The sequence below is a fragment of the Periplaneta americana genome, chromosome 12, assembly GCF_040183065.1.
Source record: "Periplaneta americana isolate PAMFEO1 chromosome 12, P.americana_PAMFEO1_priV1, whole genome shotgun sequence".
In the NCBI taxonomy this organism is placed as follows: Eukaryota; Metazoa; Arthropoda; class Insecta; order Blattodea; family Blattidae; genus Periplaneta; species Periplaneta americana.
Window position 1 is genome coordinate 85,823,702 of NC_091128.1, and position 24,823 is coordinate 85,848,524.

A 24,823-nucleotide genomic window follows, 5' to 3' on the forward strand; every position below is an offset into this window, starting at 1 on the left:
GTTATCATCGGTTGCGTACGGCAACATTCCACAATACAAATCAAATGCTCCATGTCCATGTTGACCGTCGAAGTTATGTCAACAAATGCTGTACGTAAGTAATCGTCTTAACCCTCTCCCCATATCCCGACAGTAAGAAAAAAACTCACCTCAGTACGTGTTTCCAAACAGTTCACATTCCTGCCACTACAGGCGTTACCGTACGTATCGGTAAGTACTCTTCAGAATGAAAGCCATACTTGGTAGGCAACTTCTCTTGCATATAGGTAATATGCCTTTGCGGAGATGTAGGAAGATTGAATTCTCTAGGCTCATCGGCTAGCTACATGACGACATACAGCGAGTCATGACATACTTTGAACTGAACACCGAGTATATGCCGTTATACTACCAGTGCTCTTCGTGCGCCTCTGACTTCGAGTATATCTCAGAGTTAGGGTGAGTTAACGCAGTGTCTTTTGTTCGTTTGAACTCATGCTTATCACGATAAGTTAGTCCTCAACATTTGGTTGGTTGAAAGTCATTCCTTTGACTTCGAAACACAACTGTCTGTTAAAGAAGAATTTAAAGACGTAATTTTCTTTGTTAAAGAACATTTGCATTATTTTAAAGACATTTTATTTTCTGTCTGTAGAAAATACACCTAATATAACATTGACAAGTATCAGCCTTTTTATTTCACTATGTTAAAATGATGACACGTATGGGCGAATCCAGAAATGCATATAGAGTGTTAGTTGGGAGACCGGAGGGAAAAAGACCTTTAGGGAGGCCGAGACGTAGATGGGAGGATAATATTAAAATGGATTTGAGGGAGGTGGGGTATGATGATAGAGGCTGGATTAATCTTGCACAGGATAGGAACCAATGGCGGGCTTATGTGAGGGCGGCAATGAACCTTCGGGTTCCCTAAAACCCATTTGTAAGTAAGTAAGTATGTTAAAATGATGGTGTATTACGTTTTTGTTTTACATAACTTTTCATTTCATATATTGTTGCAGTGAATAACAAACTACATTTTCAAATTTTCAAAGGAGAATGATTACCTGGTGCTAGAAAACAGTCTTATATCCAGAAAAACTTCGTTCCACTTCTGCAGAAACAATGGGGGCACATTTGAAATATTTTATACAAGCATTATCTACCTCAAAATCTGCACCATTATTAATAAATTTCTTCATTTGAAATTGTCACAAATTTTACATAGAGCTAAATATCCATAATGTTTATCCAGTATTTTTTTTTCATCTTGTTTGCTATATTTTTTCCTAGTTCATGTTCCAAGTATTCAGTTTCGTCACAATATCATTGACTACATGCTATTTTATGTCTGTAGAAAATACACCTAATATAACATTGACTAATATCAGCCTTATTATTTCACCATGTTAATCTGATAGTGTATTTACCTTTTTTGTTTTATATAATTTTTTATTTCATATATTGTTGCAGTGAATAACAAACCACATTTTCAAATTTTCAAAGGAAAATGATTACCTGTAGCTAGAAAACACAGCCTTATATCTAGAGAAACTTCGTTCTTCTTCTGCAGAAACAATGGGGGGAATATTTGAAATATTTTACATAAGCATTATTTATCTCAATGTGTATCATTATTACAAATTTCCTCATTTGAAATTAAGTCACAAATTTCGTTCTCGGCATCTTGCTGTTATTCTTCTTTACAGGACGTTGAATGTTGCCTGTTACGAATAGCAGTATTCGGTCGTAATGTAACCGATCAACTAAAGTTCACTGCTGAACGAAACACACTGAAATCCTCCACCCCAATGCAATTACGTACTGGTACCTAAAGTCAGAGGCGCATGAAGCGCAATGTAACGGCATACAATTCTTAGCCCTAGTGATGACGGAGTCTCTATTATTCTATCATGAACACCACTGCAAACCGCAATACACAATACAGGCGAGTCAAGCCTCACGTGCACGGCAGGGATGGGAGTAAAAGACATAGTTTTGTTGTCAACACGACTAAAGAACGAGACGGCATTAATGGAATCCATTGTACCATCGCAACATTTTGCCTTCTATTATTATTACTATATCCAGTAAGTAATGCCCCACATTTTCTCAGTAAATTTCTAATCCAGAAAAATGAAAATTAAACATATTATAAAATAATATTTTTTTCTAACCACCCGATTTTTTCACCTAATCTCCACCTTCCGTGGCCTTACGCCATCCAGAAAGAAGAACATGTATACCTCGTCTGTTCCAGTCCTTGCTTTGGTTACGCAGCCAAGTTCTCGTTTCCGACTCAAAGTTTTGGACCCTGGTTTCACCACCTGTTACGATTTGTGACAAAAAGACCTTCCATTCAGCTTTAAAACGTGCCAACAATTCAGAAGAAATTACTTTTCTTCGAGATTTTTGTTCGACTGTGAGACTTCGCGCAACCCATCTCCCACACACTTTTGAATGTCTGAGAGCTTAGATAATTATTGCATCCCTAGGTGTTTCCTGCTTCAAATTATTAAACGAATTGGAAATGAAATGCTTGTTCGAAGTAAGTTACTCTTATCGCGGATGACTGGCAGAAGAATTGATAATAGAAATCATTGGAAATGTTGATAGAAATGAGCTTTCAGCAGTCCTTATAACGAAAATTTTAACAGTAGCTCAACAATTCTAAGATATTAGTCAGGTTTTGTTGATATTTTACTTATATACGAGATGGTTTATTATTTCTTTCTCGGAAATTAAAATATTTCATTTTGTTCATTAGAAGTAGAACAAAATAATTTGTTTTCTAGAAATCGTCTGAAACGATTTTTGTCTGGATTGTTCCACGAGAAACAGTAGAGAACTAAAGCGTGGGTCGTACAGCTTCTAGAATTAGACAAAGAATACCGCATTTGTCTTCTCTACTTTGTTAGAGTAGCTTTCATAATTATATAAGATGAGAAAATGTTGTAAATAAAATTTATTTTTTTTTCTAAAACTAAATTCGATTTAATTGACACAGTTCTTGTAACTCTATAAATATGTTTGTGACATCATTTTTAAGTGGCGTAATTTTTATAGAATATTATATTTGATCTCTTCAAGAAATGTTAAAAATTGTCATAAGGTCTATTAATGTAATGATATTTATTTGAACCCTAAGAAACAAAGCTGTGCAAGCAAACTGCCTGTGGTACAGCAATGCACTACAAAATAATTAAGTACAATGAATAAATGATACATTGGCTTGAAATGGTGACCATTGGCAGATTGAACAAATCCAACTGCTGGGTGAATAAAAGCCTCTATTGTTCTAATGCTGCCTGCTGAATGGACGCAAACTCATCAATAATGCATGGCTGCATGTTTTCTAGTGTTGCCGGAATACCCTCATACATACGTAACATTCTTTACAATTCCCCATAGAAAATAGGTCTAATGGTCTCACTATACCGCAGTGATCAATCCACCGATTAGAGTATTCTCCATTCAGGACACCATGTGCACACATGCTATAATGTAGCTGATAATCATTGTGTCGGTTGCACTGTACATAAATATACCTTACTGAGAGAGCAGGGAAAATTTCTTTCCAAGAATCTTGCTTATTTATACTTTGCCATTGATGTTATCATTAATAAAGTTAGGTTCAAAATTATATTTGCAAGTCTCCCACAACAAACGTATTGGTTTTGAAGCTTCCTAATCGATTTATTAACGACGTTTTTGGCGATAAGAGTCAGAGTATTTGTCCCGGATAGAGCTCTGTTTTTCTTAATCCTACTTGCTACTGTTATAGGCCAGCCAAGTTCCGATTACCGACGGCAGGAGTCCGAACTACAGAGCTCGTTGCATGTTTCCTGTTTGTAGCGACAGCGGCTACCTCATCTCCAATCGGTAATAAGAAGTTGGTGGGGCTATAACTGTACAGCATATGTATTTGAACTTGAAAGAAATACAAACGGTGCACATTCGCAATCAGTTTCTGAGACACTGCTCTCTTCCCTACAGGTACAGTCAGGGGAAGAACCTTGTAAGGCAGTGAAACATTTTCCTTTTGTAATAAATTTAACTTTAGATTGCACATGTAGAACTTAACAGACAAAACTTAATGTATTAAAATGATAAATAAGTACATAAATTAAAACATTTCTATGTGAAACAAAACTAGTCATTTATTCATTTACTTAAAAATACAGCATTACAAAATAAATAAATTAGATACATTTCTTTATATAACAAAACTAGCCATTGGTTCAAATAGTTAAAACAATTACAAAATAAATGTATTAATTATATACTTGTGTATACAGGGCTGCCCACTTAACTCTTTCACCTCCGATAGCGTGTGAAATATTTCAGATATACACAAACCGACAATATGAAGTTAAATTACATCGAAGGGGACATCTGATACACGTATTGTTTTTTTTTTTTTGTACATGATATAATTTTCGAGATATTAGAGTCAACTTTATTTTTTTAAATGGGAACCAACTAAGTTTCGTATTGCAAATATTGCGTTAGCTCTGTCTAATAACAACTAACTACTTTATTCACTGTTTGAGTATCACCGGTAAGAGTAAACATAAACTATGTCTGACGTACCCTTCTTTATAATGTTGACTTAATTGAAGATCGAACACGCCTATAGTACTCTACACTACCCAATGCAACCCTTATGTCTTCAGTTCTATACTGGACAATTGAGCGATAAGACATACGCGAAAAATCTGATTGCACACAGGAGATTTTGTGTTCTGTTTTATGAGAATGTGTTTATTTTTTATTTTACACAGCTTTTATGTCTTACTTAACCATGAGCAACATTTCCACAGTATCAAAATGCACAACACATTGTGACTGTGATTTAATTGACGCATAACTCTAACCAGAATTTTCTCCTTCTGTTCGATCCTTGGTCAGACATTGCTTATGTTTACTCTTACCGGTGACATTCAGACAATTATTAAAGTAGCCAGTTGCTATTAGAGCTAACACATCATTTGCAGTACGAAACATAATTGGTTTCCATTTAAAAAAAGAAAGTGGACTATAATGTCTTTAAAATTATTTATTGTACAAAAAATGCATTACGTGTATCAGACGTCTCTTTCGATGTAATTTAACTTGTAATTGTCGTTTTGTTCACATCTGAAATATTTCACACGCTATTGGAGGCCCACTCTGTATATTTATTTCGCCCCTGAAAGAGTAGAACTCGTGCTCAAGGGCGGATTCCTGAATTGAAATTAAGATGTATATAATACAAATTGTCTTATGTCTACTACGCAATAAGAATATATAAATTTAAATTTACAGTTTTTCAATTTTTATAAAATCCATACATAACTTTTTAAATTGAATACTAGGACTATTAGAATTGACAAGATTAGGATATTTAAATATAAATTTGTTATGTATTCTTGGGCCTAAGTTACTACAATGATTAAATACTGTAGCAGTGTGGCATTTTGGTTCGAACAATCTTAAAGAATTCATACCTTTTGTTTCATAACTATGAGAGTACAATACAAAATTATTTCGATTTTTATGTATGAATTTTATTAATACAATATAATAAATTTGTCTTATTTTAAGAACATTAAAGTCTAAAAACAATTTTGAGATGGAAAATCATTAGGTTTATGAAGATATATTTTAATTATTTTCTTCTGTAATAAATAAAGTGGATTAAAATTGGTTTTAAATAAGCTACCCCCATCCTATAATTCCATACGTAATTACCGATTGAAATAAAGTTAAGTATATTGTATAAGTATATAGGGCTATATGTAAAAAAACTAGTAATTGGTTCACCGACTTTTAAAAAATACAAAAATTAAATACACATCTGTATTTAACAAAACTATTCACTGTTCACGTATCTCTGTTACAATAAATAACAGTATACATTGATTAAATCAAACGGGAAGCTCTTGCGACGCTCACTCAAACAAGCAGGACGACTGTTGCTTTGATATCCCAGTTGGGAGTGTCCGCTCAGAGCTCATTACATCAAACTTCAGCTATATTCTATATATTTCTAACCTCTTTCCAATATTTTGCTGAATGAAATCCGAGCTCTAGTAATGGGATTACCCGATTATTTTACAGTTGGAAATCTGACAAAATGCAACTCTGTAATTGACTCAAGTAGGATTGGAACCTGCGCCCCTAGCGTAGTCTCGCGTCATGAATCTTAATCCGCTACAGTCCAAGTGGTGATGTTCTACATGTCGATGCTGTCGAGTTGTTTAAGGACCTGTATTTAATATTCCGGTATTAAATTGTCCCTAGCTTTTGAATTAAGCGTCACTGGTTCAATGAAATTTGGGGAAATTAGGGCTTTAACTGAGTTTCTATATCCAGTGATAAAAGTCTGTAACATTGTGTAAATCAATACAAAATAGTTTTTGATGTATGCGCTTACGGAAAGGCTTAAACTTGTAAAGTGGAAGAATTTGTGTACTTCTTTGTTTATAAAACACATTGATATAGTAGGGAGACCAGCAACTTCAACTTATCTTTGCAAGTTTTACGGCGATTTATTGTCTGTATATCAAAACTTGGTTTTACGGGTATTACAAGCAGATGAGAAACGTTAATAAGAAATATGAAATCTTTGCATCCTGTACATTTTTCTACCTATACATGGTGAGAAACCTGCATATGACCTTCCATTGCTTCACGGCTCCTGCTAATCAGAGGAGTGCAGTCAAAGAGTATCGCTGCTCAGAGATAGTTTATTCTGAAGTCCATTAGATTGTCAGGTTTAAAGAGAATGCATTTGTAAGTACATCCGAAAAAAGAACGTAATTTTAGCTCATTGTTTCTTCTGTACACTTATTTAAACTCGCAGGTTGTAGAGCAGTGTTCGAGCGGCAACGCAACAGGGAACTGTTTTCCATCCCTCTCTTTGTCTAACTCTACCTCCATTTCTCCCTCGTATGGGACAGCGATATACGTTGTAGCGATCTTCTATTGGTTCTAACCATATGCAGGAAACTTGCATTTCAATATAGTAGTAGATCTGTCAACATTCTCTATAGTGGAGGACCATAAATTCTCTTAGATTAAATTTAAACTTTTAGAAAATGTGAGAGACAGTTAAATTTTTACTAAAATAAAAATTATTGAAATAGAAAATACATTTTTGGGCACATTTTTGAACATAAAAATTTGATAAGTTACGCACACGTAGATTATTTTAGCAATATCTACAGTATCTGATGTAAAATTCTGAAGAACATACAATGAAAACTGTAGTAGCGCGTCGACTTAATCCACACTTCAAGATGAGCTGTAATAACTGAATTATTTTGCTGCTTTTATTCTCGCCTACATATCCTTGACTTTTACGTGTAGGCTATTGAAATAGCTCATCAATGTTCTAAGTGAATACTTCATATCCTTCAGAAATAAACTTTTGGGATATTCCACATTGTCTTGGAATTGAACGTTTTCAGTGTTTCGGAGCTACATGTAGGTTCCATCATCAGGTCAGATAGGTATGGTCAGAGGGGCTGCCTGGGGTAGCCAGACGTAAGGATTCCTACAGAGTAGACGACCCTTCTGGTTATATTTACTTGTCCTAATGATGGAACTTGTATGCAATTCCGAAACGTTGGAAATGTAAAATTCCAAGACACTGAGGATTACCAAAAGTTTATTTCTGATAACTTTCACCGTGAAAGCGTAAAAATGCATTCGTCATACGCTACTCCTCAGTTTCCATTTTAACTTGTATTTCTTAATCTCTTATTGATAGAGATGTGATTTATTTTGTGTTAACGATGTACGCGAAATGTGTTAAAAACTTATTTTTTTTTTGCATGGAGAATGCAAATCACTTAATGAAAAGCAAAATTAAGCGAAATATATCCGCGAATTTTTGCGAAATTGATTGAAATCCACGAAATTACTTCATAATCACGACAATCAACAAAAAACAGAATTTACACGAAAAGTGACTTTCTTCTTCGAAATAAAAGTGAAAATTTTATTCGTTATAACATATACTAGAACATTTTTACTCATTTCATCGTTCAACGTTACATGCATGTGGCAACGATGTACACATAGTTTCAGGAACTACTTCCAAGGAGCATTGCAAGCAGACAATGGTTATTTCTCTTTCCCACAACAATGCCGTAAACCCCTCAGTTGAAATTGAATTATGAATTGAATTAATGACTGAAATCATTTTCTGTTAGTTTGAAAGGGATTGTTTCAATAAGAATTTAAAAATTTTATTTTTTAAGTTTTTTTTGGGATGCGAAATAAGTGCGAAATTACTGTTTTTTTTAAGAAATATTCACCGAAATTAAATCATTTTAATCACCGAAATCAGGATAAAGTAGTCACTATATTTATTTAGGCCTATAACCATGATAGTACCTTATGGAAATTTTCTGCACACACTTTGAAGTGCCGAATTGTAATATTCAATAAAGAAATGCGTAATACTTTGTAAGAAAACAATGACATTACGGATATACATTATTAATTAATAGTGTTACAAGATCTCTGTTTATGAAGCATATTTTTTCCTTCTAGGGAAGTAAACGTTTATTTGAAATATCTTTATTGCATATAAAATATGCTGGTTAATTAGCGACATTGTAGCTATGGAACGATTTAAGCATGCTATAAGAAAGAGGTCGATGAGAATAGGACCCGTGCATGAAACGTGTCACACAGTTTTATATAACTGCTTAAGAATATTTAGTGGCCAATTTTTATCAGAAATTATGTTGAAATTTTTATATTGAAGTCCATCTCAAAATGTGAATAATTTGCAAAATGTTATGCAGTATATTAAATTGAGTCAATGAACTTCAGTTTGTTGCTGACTAGAGGAAGCCGATGTCTGTCGGTACTGCAGTGACGAGTGGACGAATATGTGATTCATGGGGAGAAGTGGCAAACATGTGCGAGTGACAGCACCACAACTACACTTTCATTTCAGTTTTGAGTGACCACCATATTGGTTCGTGGATTAGTCGTTCACAATTTGAATATTTTTCACCACATAGAAATACGGATACTGTATTGGTTTGCATTGGCGCATCGTTTACCAGTTCGCTGGTTTAATTTTGCTAATGTACCGGTAAGCGTTGAAATAGTCTCCTGGGTACGGCGATGCTTTCCAATTTCGTTGTTAGTTACATGCAAGTTTCGGTCATAACATACGTTCCTCGATGGTGTAGCAATTGGTAGGTGAAAATCAGTGTGTTCCTTCATTGCGTGAGGAAGTAAAGTGTTGTCTACATGTGATATTCCTACTGCTTGAAGAAAATGTAACTTACTATTTGTTTCTGGGTAATGATAAATCCATGGCGCGACAGTCCGTGAAGGGCCAAGACTGACCAGTCTACTGCTGACTTCACATCCACATGTCTCAGCAGAGGTGAACGACCATTCAACCAGTACAGGGGTAACGTGTGTTCAGCGCGATGATCCTACAGCCGTTATAGCTAGTTTTCGTAACCGGATTTCATTGTCTATTGCAGCTCCCTCCGAATTCATCACGATGCTCACGGAGTATCTGTCTCATATACTGACCAAAATATCATAAGAAAGTTCATTCCCCATGAGGACTCGAACCAGCGTTCATTCCGTAACATGAGTTAAGGCATGTTGCCTTAATGGATGAGGCTACGGCGCAGATGGGTCAAAATTATGTGATAAGTCCCGTAATTGCTTTATATCAACTCTTGATAGAGCTCTGATTGAGAGAGTGGAAACTGTCGATTCATAATTATCTCACCCGTCCAGAATCATTTGACTCATTAGTTCGAAGTGCTGAGACTGAAAATTGAATATTCAAGATTAGTTTAGAAAAGCCAATGACATAGTCTTCGAGAATTCGGCATTAGCAAACTACCCAACCAACATAACATTGCAAGTGATAGCTGTCGGCTGAGGGTTCTTATTAAGACTCAAAAGTCGCCAAATTTTGTGAAACAGTGCGAAAGCCTGTCTCCATTGTATTTAAAACAATTAAGCCATATTAGCAGGACTGATTGTGAACATCTTGCCCTTGGAAGGACTCGTAGCGCCACATTTTAGTGCTACGAAGTAGCAATAGAAATTGACATAGAATCTTAATTTTCGTGTGGTGAAAACCTTAAATCTTTAAAGAGTTTCACAGGAATTACATATAAACGAAAATCACATGGCGGCCACTCGAAGCTTGCAGAACTGTAGTAGTATTATGGTAGTTGCCACTTTTCCCCATATCCTTGGTGTGTGTTGTGACGCGAAGACTTGGGTCTTGCAGGGTGCATTCAAAGCACGATGACTTATAGATGGAGGTAGGGTGCGATGCGGGCGGTCTAACGCGCGTGCGCCATGGATGAGCCGGAGATTGAGCAGACTTTGGCGCAGAAACTGTTGTTCTACACCACCGCTTTCTTCATCCTCCTTGGCACTTTCAGCCTCTTCGCCTTCCTCTTCCTGGTGCCTTTCGTCATCGATCCGGCCTTCACGACCATCTTCATGCAGTTCGACCCTGTGGCCGCCCTTTGCCAGACGGTACATACCGAAACGAGGCATGGCGCGTCCAATTGCACGTGGAGCTCCTGTAGAGAGGGCTGCACCAAGGAGGTGTACGAGTGCACGCAGATTCGGGTCAACTACAAAATTCTGCCGCCAGTTAAGCAGGAGGAAGGCGAGGAAGGGAATGCTGGGGAGGACGAGGGGACGGATGAGGACATCGTGGCGGAGCTCCACGAATATCTGCGGTCCAAGAGAGCTATCCGCGACTACGACTACTCGAGCGAGGACGAGGAGATCGCCCTGCAGGAGCCAGAGCCCACGGGACTCATGGGGAACGACTCGGAGTGGTATTATACCCAGGCGAAGCTGTTCCCCAACGTGAAGGGTTGCGGCTACCCGCCCATGCTCAACTGCAGCATCTTCGTCAAGATGTACAGTGAACCGGGGACCAACTTCTCGTGCTACTACAGCAAGGTGGATCCGGGGCTGGTGATGAGCGAGCTGGACATGTGGCAAGTGTATATGAATCTCGTATACGCGATGGCCATCCCCATCCCGTCCTTCATCATCTCCGTCATCTACCTGACCTTCGCCTACTTCAAGATCTACAACGACGACGACGAGGAGGCCCTCGTGAATGCGGCCGGGGAGACGGTGGAGGGAGACGCCGCCGAGAACGGCGTGACGCCGGTGCCGCCTCTCACGAGCGGCGCCATCACGCCGGGCAGCGAGATCTTCAGGGAGGATCTCGCGAGCTTCGGGCACCAGCTCAAAGTGGCGATGGCAGACGAGATGAGCAGAGAGAGTGTAGCGGATGCCGTCCCCGTCATCGCCAACTCAAACTCCATACCTGGGTGAGTGCAGGTCTCTTGTTCGCTCACTACTGCACGCAGATCTAAGTAAATGTCTCTATGGAATTATTAGTTGTAGACCATATTCAGAAAATAGAACTAGGGCTTCTTTGAATCCAGCACAGAAAGTTCCATTTGCCTTCATTTGAAACATTTGCCATTAAATTCAGTATTGTATCTCAAAACTTCTCACTGTTAAACGAGGTTGTGGGTTTTCTCCATAAAGTCCAATCAGTAACAGGGTTCCACTAATCAAACTGTATTGTCACATTGGATCACTTCAGTAGACTTTTCATTGTTGTTGTCTTTTCTCGTAAGAGTAATAAATTGAGGCACATTCTGTATTAGTATGTTACCGGTACATAGAACAATATTCCATTGATCTACTTCTGCTAGAAAACAATAGGTATGAATTGAACAGAGTTACATAATTTTTGTCGTGTCGACATATTCCAGTGATTTCCAACTGAATAATGTATGACATAAGTCGTTTCTCTCGTTGTCACTGACATACATTCTGATGGGGGGAGGCAGATAAAAAAGTTATCTTTTTTTCTTCCACCATGTTAATGTCAGAAGTGCTTATATAAATTTTGGCCGCTCGGCCGCAATTACGAGGCCGTCCAGAAAGTCATTTTCCCTGGAGCCGTTCACATAAAAATAGCACAATTGCATGGAAAGATTTATTGAAACAGATACAGCAATTATTCCGCTATTTGTCAACATATCCCCCACTGGAATTGCGACATTTTTGTCATGGGATCAATTTTTGTATCCTTGTACGAGGAAGGTAGCCGCCTGGGATTGGAACCACCGTTTGACAGCCGTCTGCACCTCTCTGTCGATCCCATGATATGACGAATATCTCAATTAAATAAAAGTCTAGAATCTAAGTTCATTTGCTTCAATATTTTAAATTTGTTTCTTCTACAGTAAATTATTTTTTATTTCTGTTATATTTAACATCGAATTTCATGGGGTCGTGGCAGAAATAACATAAAATTAAATGTAGTTCGAGAATATAATTTAATCATTAATATTCTGCAATGTTTTGTTTTTATTGGATATTCTTTTCCTTTAGTAATATTTTCATGAAATTTATGCGACGCATTTTTATTCGCTTATCTGATTTAAGTATCATTGTAACACAGTCCATGTAACAGTGTGAAAGTCGATGTTAAATACAACATAAAGAACAGTTGACTGTAGAAGAAACAAATGTAAAATTTTGCATATCGATGGTGTTGATCAGTAACCTCGTATGTCAAAATATTCAATTTTACAGGAGATCGAAAAAAAACATTTTAATATCTTGATAACGAACAAATATATGACATAAGAGAGTATTTAAATATCTTCTTGTAAAGTTTGTATCCATGTCTTGACGTAAGATATGTTTGCAGAAATTTCGGAAAGACTTTTTTATGAAGATAAAGTTAAATCTCATTTTGTTCATTCTTTTGACATACGAGGTTGCTGTTCAACACCATCGATATAGCAAATGAAGTAACATTTTAGAATTTCATTTAATTAATTGCTGTGAACCTACTGAGAAAATAAAATAGTAGCTGGTGCTTTTGATGAAATGTAATCCTTTAACGTTTTTCGTGCCTCTGATTGAGGTTCTCGATGATATATACAGTTCCCCAAGAAAGGAATGGGACGACTCTTGGTGATCCGAAAGTCTAAGTTCTATAGCGCGTTTCGCACGATATCGACGTAACCATGCAGGGAAACCTCTAGCAATGCATGCGTATTTTCACCATATTCCAAAATACACATCAGTCAAAATGTCTATTTCTGGTACAGGTCTCTGATTACGTCCCATGATCTTTTATCTCTTATGAAAATATGAAAGTAACCGTGTGGCAAAAAGTCACCTCATCGTAGGGAGAAAAATGTTTTTAATGAAATGATAAATGTAGAGCAGTGACAAATATCACAAAGATCTCGAGAAAGATAACAAGGACAAAGATAAGGACCACGATAAGTATTAACTAGGACCATGATATGGACTGTGAGAAAGAGAACAAGAACCACGATAAGGATAATGGCAAAGACAACAGCAACTACTATTATAAGGACTACGACAAGGAAAAAGACAGACAAGGACGACGACAAGAATCACGACATGGGCCACGACAAGCGCCACAATAAAGATCACAATAAGGACCACCATAAGGATCACGACATAGACTGTAAGGATCACTATAAGGACCATGATATGGATCACAAGGGCCACAAAAGAACCGCGATAAGAACCAAGACCCCACAATAAGGACTAAGACTATGATAAGGACCATGACAAAGACAAGAAAGACAGCGTTTCAAAAAGTACCATGATAAGGACCACAATATGGACAACAAAAATCGCGTTAAGAACCATGACAAAGACAAGGACAACGATTAAGATCATGACAAAGACATCAAGAATAAACGTAAGGACCACAACAGACAACAAGGACCACAGTAAGCACCACGATGAGCTGAACGAAAAAATCGATAAGGCTCAAACACGAATCACGACAATGACCAAGACATGACGTAAGACAGGGATCACGACATTGACCATGACAAGTACCTTGCGTTGTCCTGATCTTTATCGTGGTCCTTGTTGTACTTGTCGTGGTCACTTTCATGATTGCTGTCTTGGTCCTTGTCGTGATATAGTATTGTTTTTCAGTATTTTGGATCGGCACCTGCCGGCGGTGAGACCAAACGGCTGGATAAACATTTGTGTCGCCACTCGTCCCGGTGGCTCATACGGTTAGTATTCAAATAGAATTATTATTGATACTTCTTAATGCTTGTTAAAACATCCTAAATTTCATTGTTATTATTTAAAAAAATTATTCTATTTGTAATGACATCTAATAATTATGTTTTGTTAAAATATGTCGCAGTCACGCCTTTTTAATATATATTTTTAGAAATTAACGCATTCATTAATTTTTTAATATAATTTTTAATTTTGTATTATCTGTGACCATTAACACTTATCGAAGACCGCGATCAGCCGCTTAATCCCATTGTAAAACTCATTTTTAACGTTATTAAGGAAATTAAAAAAAGCGAACTCGCGTGTATAGGGTTCGAACCTGCTCCCTTCCGCATGACACGAAGCTTTAGGCGACTGAGCTATTGAATCGAGACGACAGGTCTCTCTTCTGTGAGGCATGTCAATCTCGCCATGATGGCCCAAATTTCAATGTTACTGCACGATTTTTATATATATATTTATCTATTTTTACAACACATATACATTTTGTGCAGTTTTGCATGCAAGTTTCGGAACACGTTCCAACAACAAACAAAACAGATTGAATTTAAATAACTGAATTACGCGTTATCTTGTGTATATGGGCTCCGAGCCTTCGATCATGCGCAGCGTCTTGTATCTGGGACTTGGAATATTCCGTTGCCTCATTCTTTTTTTTTGGGGGAACTGTACATCTATTATCAGGCAGTACATCTCACTTGACGATATGTGTCAGAGAAAGAACAATTGTTTGTATGCATTTGAAGTCTGATTAGTGTAATATGTAGCTAGACAGCGATGTATGTAATGGAGAAGGAAAGAAACTGGCCAGTCTACCCTATTATCTCCTGGCCTAGTAGCCCCATAAGTGGTGTCTTGTTGATATCACTTATGAGGTTCAGACCTGTCTTCGGACAGTTGACTAAACAACAACAACGTTTCCGTTATCGTATTAAACATATAAGGAAGATAGATTTACAAGTAATTGATTTACCATGCTAAGAGACGGAAATCTCTGAACATAAATCCGGGGAGAGGACTTTCGTAAGCAGAGGTGAAAGGAATCGTCGAAGGCAGTGTTGATTAAATCAGCTGCTCTTAGGAAGCACTGTGTTCACTCTCAAGCATTGAATGGCATTGCAAGCATTGGGATGATGTGCTCCCACATATTGCTCATGACCAGCGAAGATTGCTCTTGCAGAAAGAAAACGAGTGGGTCACCACTGATCTAAGGGAAGGAGGAAACTTCTGGTCTTTCAGGTTGAAGGTTGCTTGGAAGGCTGATAATGCACCAAAATAAAAGTATAATAATATATAAAATCTTCACACGACTGATAGTCCGATTTCAGTTGCAATAATTAATAATTTCTTATGTAAAATTATGGAAAATTAAGCCAGAATGTTAATGACGTTCATTACTGGCCTTATAATGAAAATGTTGCAAACTCCCTTGAAATTGAATACTAATACAGCTTTGTACGTTGTTGTTATTATTATTATTATTATTATTGTTGTTGTTGTTTTTATTATTATTATTATTATTATTATTATTATTATTATTATTATTATTATTATATGCAATAGTTTGCTTTATATTAATCTGACATTTCACGAACACTTTTTGTTCGATCTTGGAGAGCGACAGTGTTACTTTCCTTGATGCGCTCGGATTTTGTTTTGTGCCACAGTTTCTTGAAGGGAAAGTGCTCGAAAGTCACAAGTCAGCGAGTTGGAAATCACTGGTATAATCGCATCAAAAGGTTTTCAATCAGTTCACTAACGAACCGTTTTACCTTCATAACATTTTAATATCGTTCGTTCAGTGACGTGGGAAGTGTTTGAAAATGAAATCGTCCATAGTCCGTTCTTTCGTTGCGATGTTTTTCAAATATTCCTTTTCATAATTCTACATTTCATGTGAACGTGTAACATTCAAACCTCAGAAACCATATAATGGTCTGAGATCAGAATTTATAGTGACCGATTGTGCATACTGTGGTTTTTACATGCATTTTATTAAATTTGAATAAATATTATGTTATTTGACTACGTTGGTGATAATTGGAGAGGTTATTGAATGTATTTGAAACGATGCGTTGTCTATAAATTGACAGATAGGCTAAAAATGAATTTGAAAGGTGATGTCCAAGGCTCATTTTTAAGGCTGGTCCACAATAAACCGGGAACGGAAACGGTAACGAGAACGAGAACGGAAATATTGTTAAAGTAAATGTATTTAAATGTGAGCATTCACAATTGAGAAGCTTACCGGAGCCCGAAAAGGGGAACGTGAAAATTGTGAATGCTCACATTTAAATACATTTATTTTAAAAATATTTCCGTTCTCGTTTCCGTTCCCGATTTATTGTGGACCAGTCTTTACTAGAAAAACTACAGGAATTCGCAATAACAGTAACCACTGTCGAGAGTGGAATAGGAAGACTGCGACTAGCATGATTGGTATTTAATGTTGAAGACCCGATTATAAAGTGAAGTTTTATGTTATGAATGAAGGGAACTGTCTGTGCTGGTGCACGGCTGTGACGTCAATGTGTCTGTGTCGTGGGCATGTTTGTTGTTGTCTCTCGTAGTACAAACTCTGAAGGTGCCCTGAGTTACCTCCAGCCAGGCTATTTACCACCCCGCAGCGGGAGAGATCGCCTGCCTCCAATTGCCTGAACGATGACGCAGTGGTATGATCTCCAAATCAACGAATTTGCCTCGCCTCCGCAAATTATGACGCGCCTCCAATCATCAATGCAGAAGCGACTCTTATAATTGTAAATAGTGCGGCTTGTCACAGGAAGCTCATTCGTGATTGTGAGGTCATGCAAATTTATTTCATACGACTTGTTTAGATTTCTAATTTGCTGTTGGTATTATTCGCACGGCTTCGTGAATCCATATACAGTACACTGCGGTTCGCAGTAATGCGGCCGTGTAGAGAGATAGTTATATTTTTATGTGTGGCAAGAGGCTGAAGTGAGAGACTTTACATTGACCCAAATTACATAATGCCTGAAGTAAACAATCTCTCTACGCATAGTTTATTACTCAGAAGAGGTATTGCTTGGATTTATTCTATTGCTGATGACTAGGGAACGGTTGCTGATGACTATAACCTCTTTCACTGCACTCTCCGCCAATGTTTTTCGTTAACTTCCGTTAAAGACATTGAGTTCCTAAGTTGTTCACCACTTCTTGCTGTTACAATTGGAGGTTTTTTATTTCCAATAACACATGCAGTACGACTGACTTAGCTAGAGCTAGACCCATTAGAGTTGCTTTGTCCGATTGAGCGTCCTATATTATGTGACATTCCATTGAAATCGGACAGCAAAAAACCTTACAACAGTGTAATTCCTCGAAAAAATATGTATAGAGGGGTAGGAGATACTTTGTTGTGTGAAGTCTGTTCTCGTTCAAGTCTATTAGTTTTCTTGTTTTAATGCATTAAATTTATCGCAATTCCGTAAAAATCTGCAGTTTCAAAGAGCATGAACTTGAAACGACTTATGATAGGCATTCAAACAAAAGTTCATATTATAACTGAGAGTACGATTTTCATAACTATACATATAGCATATTTCATGTTAATATTTAACAGGGACATAAGTAGATATATTGATATTTGATAGATTTTCCCACGGAAAACAGTTACATAAAAATATCAACTGGTTCCTCTTTCTGAAGAAATTACATCAATTTTAATTTCGGTGTTGCATAAAGAAGTGCTCGGTTAAATTTTATTAGCTACGCCTAAGTCCCGAGTCGGGCGACATAGAGTTCTATTCTAACACACTCCTTACACACCCCTCAACAAAAGAATGAAGGAGGATAGACAGAACAACAGAAAATATTTTTAAGAGGACAATACCAAATGAAAAGTGAAATGTTGAACATGAAAACAAAGTAAATTTAAAGACGGTGCGTGCTCTGTTCGCTCTGTACGCATGACGTCATCAAGAATGTTCCTGTACTGCTGGCAGAACGGCAGATGAGTTTGTCAAGTGAGTGTGTGCTGTACTTAAGGGCTAGTCCATGTGAAATCGGACGGAAAATTAGGAAAATTTACCTAACAATTTGTAATTGTCATATTTGTTATACAATTAGAATAAAGAGAAATGAATATTTTTTGCGAAATATGACATCCCTAGGTGTAATAAAAAATTTGTCAAATGTATTGTAAATGATGAAAATTACGTTCTTTATGCAGTCATAGCTTCCGAAAGCTTTAAAATTGAAATTTCACCAAAATATATTTTAAAACATCTTAAAGGGACATAGAATCCTAGCTAAGCTTCCTCTGGGATGGAAATAAAACTGTGTGCCAATGTGCTAGATTTGCGGGATGTGAAATAAAACTGTCCGAGATAGAGCACAACTTATCGGCCATTCTCACCCATATTCAATTTCGACTCTACATAACCTTTACGGTTGAAAGCGTCGTTGAATGAAATATTAAGTACCCATTTACTAGCTACTTACTTCCGTGACGATAGCCCAAGAGGAATGTAGAGCCAAGCACGGGTATTTACGCAGGAGGGGAGAATAGTTTATTTTTTTGTTTAATTCTGGAGTGAATGGTATGGTACAGCTGAATAGTTAGATATGAGCCAAACATTGGTATGCGCAATAGATAATAATGCCATCTCTGTAGTGGCCGGTAGAAGGGAGAAAGTGACTTCCCCTTGTGCGTGTTTGGCTCAGGTGTAATCTTTCAAGCTGTACACATCTTTAAATAAAATAAATGCAAGCAAAGTAATAAAGTCAATATTTAAAAAATAACCCAAAATAAATAATCTAACACTGAGAAAATGATCGTGGTGCAGATTTCTCGCGTAATATTTCGAACTGTATTACGGATTATGTCACTCCGCAGGACTGATAGGCATGTGAGAATGATAAAACATGTAGTAGGCTGTTGGAAAAGAGGTGACATTGTTTCAGACTTAATGGCCAACATGAATTTTGATGATGTTAGCGGAGAGAGCTGAAGTTCTGAAACTTAGAACAATTTTAAATAAGTAAGGAGACATCTGTTTATAAAATTATTACTATCTCCAAGAAGGATACTGAGACAGTTGTACCGAAGTCTTCATCTTCTTCTCTATACTATACGAGCCAGAAACGCAGAACTAAGAACCAAGGAGCAGAACTTTCCTTTTAGACGTCAAATGCTGATATTGAAGTTCTTTTTGTGACAGTGTTATTCTAGAATCTGTGTTTGGTTCATGAAAATTTTGAGTATGATTTATGGTTTTCGCGGTATTCAGTGTGGTGAAAAAGCTTTTGTGTTCTCACTATGTGTAATTGATGTAACTATTTCCTAAGTTCATGAGCTGCATATCATTCCCATCATCACTGGAGGCAAAGGAGGGGAACCTCTGCTCGTCCGTTAACAAAAGCTGCTATCCCGGAGTGTAGCTTAGAGAAGCCAATAATGGGGGGGGGGGGGGTCGATCTGTTGAATCTGTTGCCAAAATCTGCAGTCTTGGAAAAATTTTACAGAAGGAAATGAAAGAGGACCTATCTGTGGATGCGTTATGGATCCTAATTTCATTCCTAGAGGCTAACTTAAATATAGTAAGAAGAGGGGATCCGTTACGAAGAGCTATTCTCCAAGACAGTATCTTTGATGTTTCTTCATGTATGACTCTGCGCAACCTCCGCAAAAATTCTTGCACAACAATAAAATTGAAATGTTTCGTGTGCATGCTTCCGCGATGAATTGTCTCATAAATATTGGATTTGAGAAAAGCCGTAAATAATTTAGCAGGAGAGGTTCTATAGTCCCTAGATGCGCAGACAAAGAGCATGCCACGAACAATTTGTTCAGTATCCGAAGTGATCAAAGATGCTACTCACAATACCTTCTATTCAAAGGTGAAAGCGAAACATTTCTTGTGAGACGAAGCCAAGAGAATTGTTATATTCTTCACAGAAGATTAGTTCTGTTTGTGGTATAATTTGATCCAGAACCGCTTGGTACTTCTGATAAGTAATCAGTTGATTAATGTAAAAAATACAAATCAGATTACTCACAATCAATATTAAATGTATCACCTTTAAGACTGGTTCTAAATTCTAAATCATTATCTGCCTATAAATGATACTGGTTAGCCGATATTAAGAAAAAAGGAATGTTGGTTTGGACAATTATTTTTCGTAGTAATGCAGTATTAGGTCCTCTCATCTCAATTTTTATGATTAGAAATTTAATAAAGCAATATCATTTTGCTTTATTTTAGGCAGTATTAGTTTCTATGGTTGTATATTTCGTCCACTTGCGTTGACACTCTAGCTCCATCTCACTTGCCGAATACCTCCAGACTCGCAGCATGTGCTGCTGAATTAGCGGTGAAGAAAACAGTCTATAAATATCCTCTTCTTTTAGACAATTATATCTTTGTCCCCTTTGCTGTGGAGACCTTCGGTCCTTAGAGTCATAACGCTAAAGTTTTGGTATCTTAAATCGGCCAAATTTTGATCTCCATTCCTGGTGATCGCCTTTGCACTACTTATTTGCGTGAATGCTGAAGTATTGTTATTCAACGCGGAAATGCAATGCGCGTTTTAGGTACTCTTCCCGAATCCAGCCATTTGGACGAACTCTTTCTTCTGTAAAATTAATTATGTATTCTGTGTGTAAATAATAATGAACGATTCGTGGATTTTACACTTCAAATAATAGAAGCAAAATTAGTGGTCTTAGAACTATACCCCATGAATTGACACCAGTGGCATCTGGCTGAAATATACCTAGACCTATGGATGATAGATTTATTAAGTGAAGTATTAAAATGTGATTAATATTGAGGATTTCTTAATTTTAACGTTTGATTAGATTCCGGACAGTCTGCTAAGACAATGCTAAAAATGAGTTTCATGGTGAAGTAAATGCTGTATGTGTAGTGGATTTCTAGGAACGAATACATTATGAACTGGATCCAAATTGGCGCTCTGTTAATGGTCAGCTTTATTGCAAACAACACGATCGAGCTTGTTCAGTATTGTCCAAAATATCTGGCAGTAGTTAATCGAAAGGGGAGTTTCTTCAACAGGACAATGCGCAACCTCATACTGCTCAAACTACAATTAATAAAATCCAATCATATTATAAACTTCTTCTATCCGTAGTCCATTTTGTTCGCAGACAAAATTTCCGAATTATTTTGCTACTCAAATCGTGGATCAGCGAAATCTTTTATCAGAGATGAGAATTATTAGCGAGGCGAAAGCAGGGCATTAGGTGAACTAGGGTTTAAAGAAAAGGATTATAATGGTATGATTTAATGTTTGTTAGGACATAAACATATTATAAAGTACAGCCTGTAGTAAAGCATTGAGATCACAACCCCGAATAGCTACTTACTAAATACTGAAATAATGGGATTCAATAAAAATGAAAGGTATTCTTCTACGATTGTGTAATGGTTACTATGCTAGCCGTTGTATAAGAGGTTTTAAAAGGCGATTAAATCTTTAGCATGACTTCCTTTGGGATGGAAATAACTCTGGGAGACTCGTCGTAGATTTTCGGCACGTTACAGAACCCTATCCTAATATAGGGCTTCAGGTAAAATTTGCTGACCATTTTTCGTCTACGCTGAATCTCTACGCTGAACCACCTCTGCAGTTGACTCACTAAAGGAAATATTACAAATTGCTCCATCCCTCTATCAGAAGATCAAGGCTCTGAAAATACTGTATAGAAAAGCATTTAATACAAGTTGTTCAAAAATTTCCTAAACAATAATGCAGAATCTAGTAACTGTTCTAACAGCTGCACACGGACAGGAGTGCCCTATGTCGTCTACCTTATATAATTTGTTCATTGATGATGTCATAAGATAATGGTAAACAAATCTTAAAACGAATTTTATTCAAGCAATAACCTTGAAATATTATGCTTTTGCGGACGATCAAGTCATTCTGCCCAACTCAGAAGATATCTTACAATACGCTATGTTTACTTTCAACATATTCAAAGATTATGCATTTAGAATATCAACAATAAAAACTAAAGTTTTAGAATTCAGAAGAAAAAGTTATATTAGGAAATAATATTTTAGAACAGGTACATAATTTTAATTACTTGAGATGAATTATTGCTTACGACAGATCTAATGATCAAGAAATAAAAAAATGGCTAAATTCTTACAGATGAATAAAGTAATGGAAGGTAATACCAATTTCAGTATTGCCTTATGGAGCAGAAAATTGGGTTCTATCCACCAGCTAACGGAAAGAAATCGATGCGGCTGAAGTGAAATTGTTGAGGCCACTCGGCGGAATACACTAGGTTAAATTATAAGAGACTCGAAGGTATACAAACAGAACTAAAATTTTCCAGTATACTATATATATATATATATATATATATATATATATATATATATATTAGTAGGGTACAAAGTTGACATGACCGTCTCTTGAGAACAGACTCCTCTCGTCGTATGGGTTTAAAGATTATATACAACTACAAAGGAGTCAGGGGAAGAAACATAGGAAGATCAAGAAAAAGATAGAGAGATCAGCTGTAAGAATAAATTGGAGACGGAACAGGCCAAACGGCCTAATTTTAATAATTATTTTACATCTAGGCCCTCTCGCCTATCTCGTCCTAATTGAGTCACCATTGAGCCAATTGACTGGTCTCTATATTGAGACGATTCAACAGACTCAAGTCATAATTCAATCGCCCCTTACCTAAGAGTCAATTGGCTAGTCTTTTATATTGAGATAACTCATCCTGCCTAAGATATTTCCGTGGCTTTCCTAAGGCGCTAAGAGAAATGTCGGGATGAGCCCTAAGAGAAATGGGTGACGGACCTATATGCCATTCCCTATAAAGTTCCCCAATTTCTGGTAAAACGACTTAAATGCCCTGGTTCAGCTTCTATAAAATACCAGTTACATGGGCGAGGTTACTCGTCTCCAATCGCATTGCGAAGGGACAGAGAATCTTTCAATTTGCAGATTAGAATTAGTGGCGTCTCTTCCGACGGCCTTCACTTGCCTTAGTCATCGAACAGCAGACGAATGAGTTTTCTCGACTCCACTTGCACTGCGAAATGACAGAGCTCCTTTAAATGTGCACGCTTACACCCCCAATTGAACAGCAAACAAATGAGTGTTCTCGACTCCACCTGCACTGCGAAATGACGAAGTTGCTTTCAATGTGGAGACTTACACCTTCCGCCATTTCTTCTTCTTCTTCTTCCTGTCCTGTGATCAATTTGATCACATTTCCCTCCCCTCGCGTATGTGGTACCTAAGAGGTTACGTCAATTTTCGGCTTTTCCCCCTTCAAAATTTTCTAAATCTCCTTCAGTGGAACAGCGTAACCAGGAGTGAGACAAATGGCCAACAGACTTGGAGCTCACATATTCAGTTTCTTTCAGCCACGAACCCTTTTCGAGGACACGTTTTGCGTACCTTCTAAATTTCTCCTTCCACCTCTCTTCTTTCAATTCAATTCAATTGGCCTAATCCTAGCAGAATATGATGATGATACGTAATAAAAAAATAATTAAGATTTTACACCGTGAATGATGTCAAAAATTCTCTGCGATAACTTCTGGTTTAAGAAACCATGAGAGTTTACATGGAATTTTTTAATGTTTCAGGATAGATGCCGAGATTAATTTAATTAATTTATTAGGAATTTAACAGTAACGACGAAACAGTATTCCAAGTGAAGTTTCTTCAAAACACAGCAAAAATATTCTGAATCTCTTGCAACATTATTGATGTGTTCGCATGAACTGAATCAGCTATTTTAGAAATTACTTTGCAAATGCAAACAGACCTGCCTTCTTTCAGTGGCATTTACCATTCATCTTGAACAATATTACATAATATATCTGTAGTAGTAATGAATTTCCTTCTATTTCATTTACAAGTAGTGAACATATAAAATATACTATTGAAAATTATAGTTACTCTTGTAATTAATTTCCTTGCCTTTATTAGGCACGGCTTTCGACTAAGTACGGGTCATGCAAATCTGGCTTTCAGGTAAAGCTCTCTGTGAAGCAGATTTGAATCATTTCGAGGGAAAAATTGTTCCGGGGCCGGGTATCGATCCCGAGACCCTTCGCTTACCGCACGAATGCTCTACCGACTGTACAGTGACGTATACATTATGCAAATCTGGCTTTCAGGTAAAGCTCCCTGTGAAGCAGACTTGAATATTTTCAAGGAAAAAATTTTTTCGGGGCTGGTATCGATCCCGAGATCCTTCGCTTAGCCTACGAATGCTCTACCGATTGAGCTACCTAGGAACTACACTCGACACCGTCCCAATTATTTAAGTACGAGTCATTTCGCGTTATGTCACGCCTCCTAACCACATTTGTCAATACCTGAGCAGCAAACTCTACAAATGCAATGTAGTATAGTGGTGTCGATGTAAGAATGACTATGATAAACTTTTTGAGAGAAATTGACTGACCTCTACCGTTACAAAGTTTCGATTCCCGTGGGATCATGGATTTTCTGCATTAATCTAATCCCTCCAGCTGCATTATAACCCTGGAGTTCATTCAGTCTCTAACACAGTGGTCGGCATTTCTTGACTCGCGAGTCAACCCCTCAATACACAAGCAGGGTAGAGGGTTAAGACATGATCTCCCTCCCCTTACCCATCACGTGTTCATTCAACGTTAAGCAGTTTGGATATCCTCCCTTTCCTGTCTTCCTTTTTGCTGTGTATTGCATTTTATGACGTAATCTTAGCCGA

The 24,823-nt window shown here is 37.2% G+C and overlaps 1 protein-coding gene across 3 annotated transcripts in view; it reads left to right on the forward strand.

Moving 5' to 3' along the window:
* Positions 1-24,823, forward strand: part of LOC138710650 (cilia- and flagella-associated protein 298) — a 429,392-nt gene that overhangs the window by 302,886 nt on the left and 101,683 nt on the right. The window contains exon 2 of one of the 3 annotated variants that reach the window (XM_069841688.1): positions 10,250-11,321. The exons of the other annotated variants lie outside the window; for them this stretch is intronic. Within the exon in view, the coding sequence (XP_069697789.1) occupies positions 10,321-11,321 (1,001 nt within the window). The 5' untranslated portion in view covers positions 10,250-10,320. The remainder of the gene's footprint in view (positions 1-10,249; positions 11,322-24,823) is intronic. 3 annotated transcript variants of the gene reach the window in all.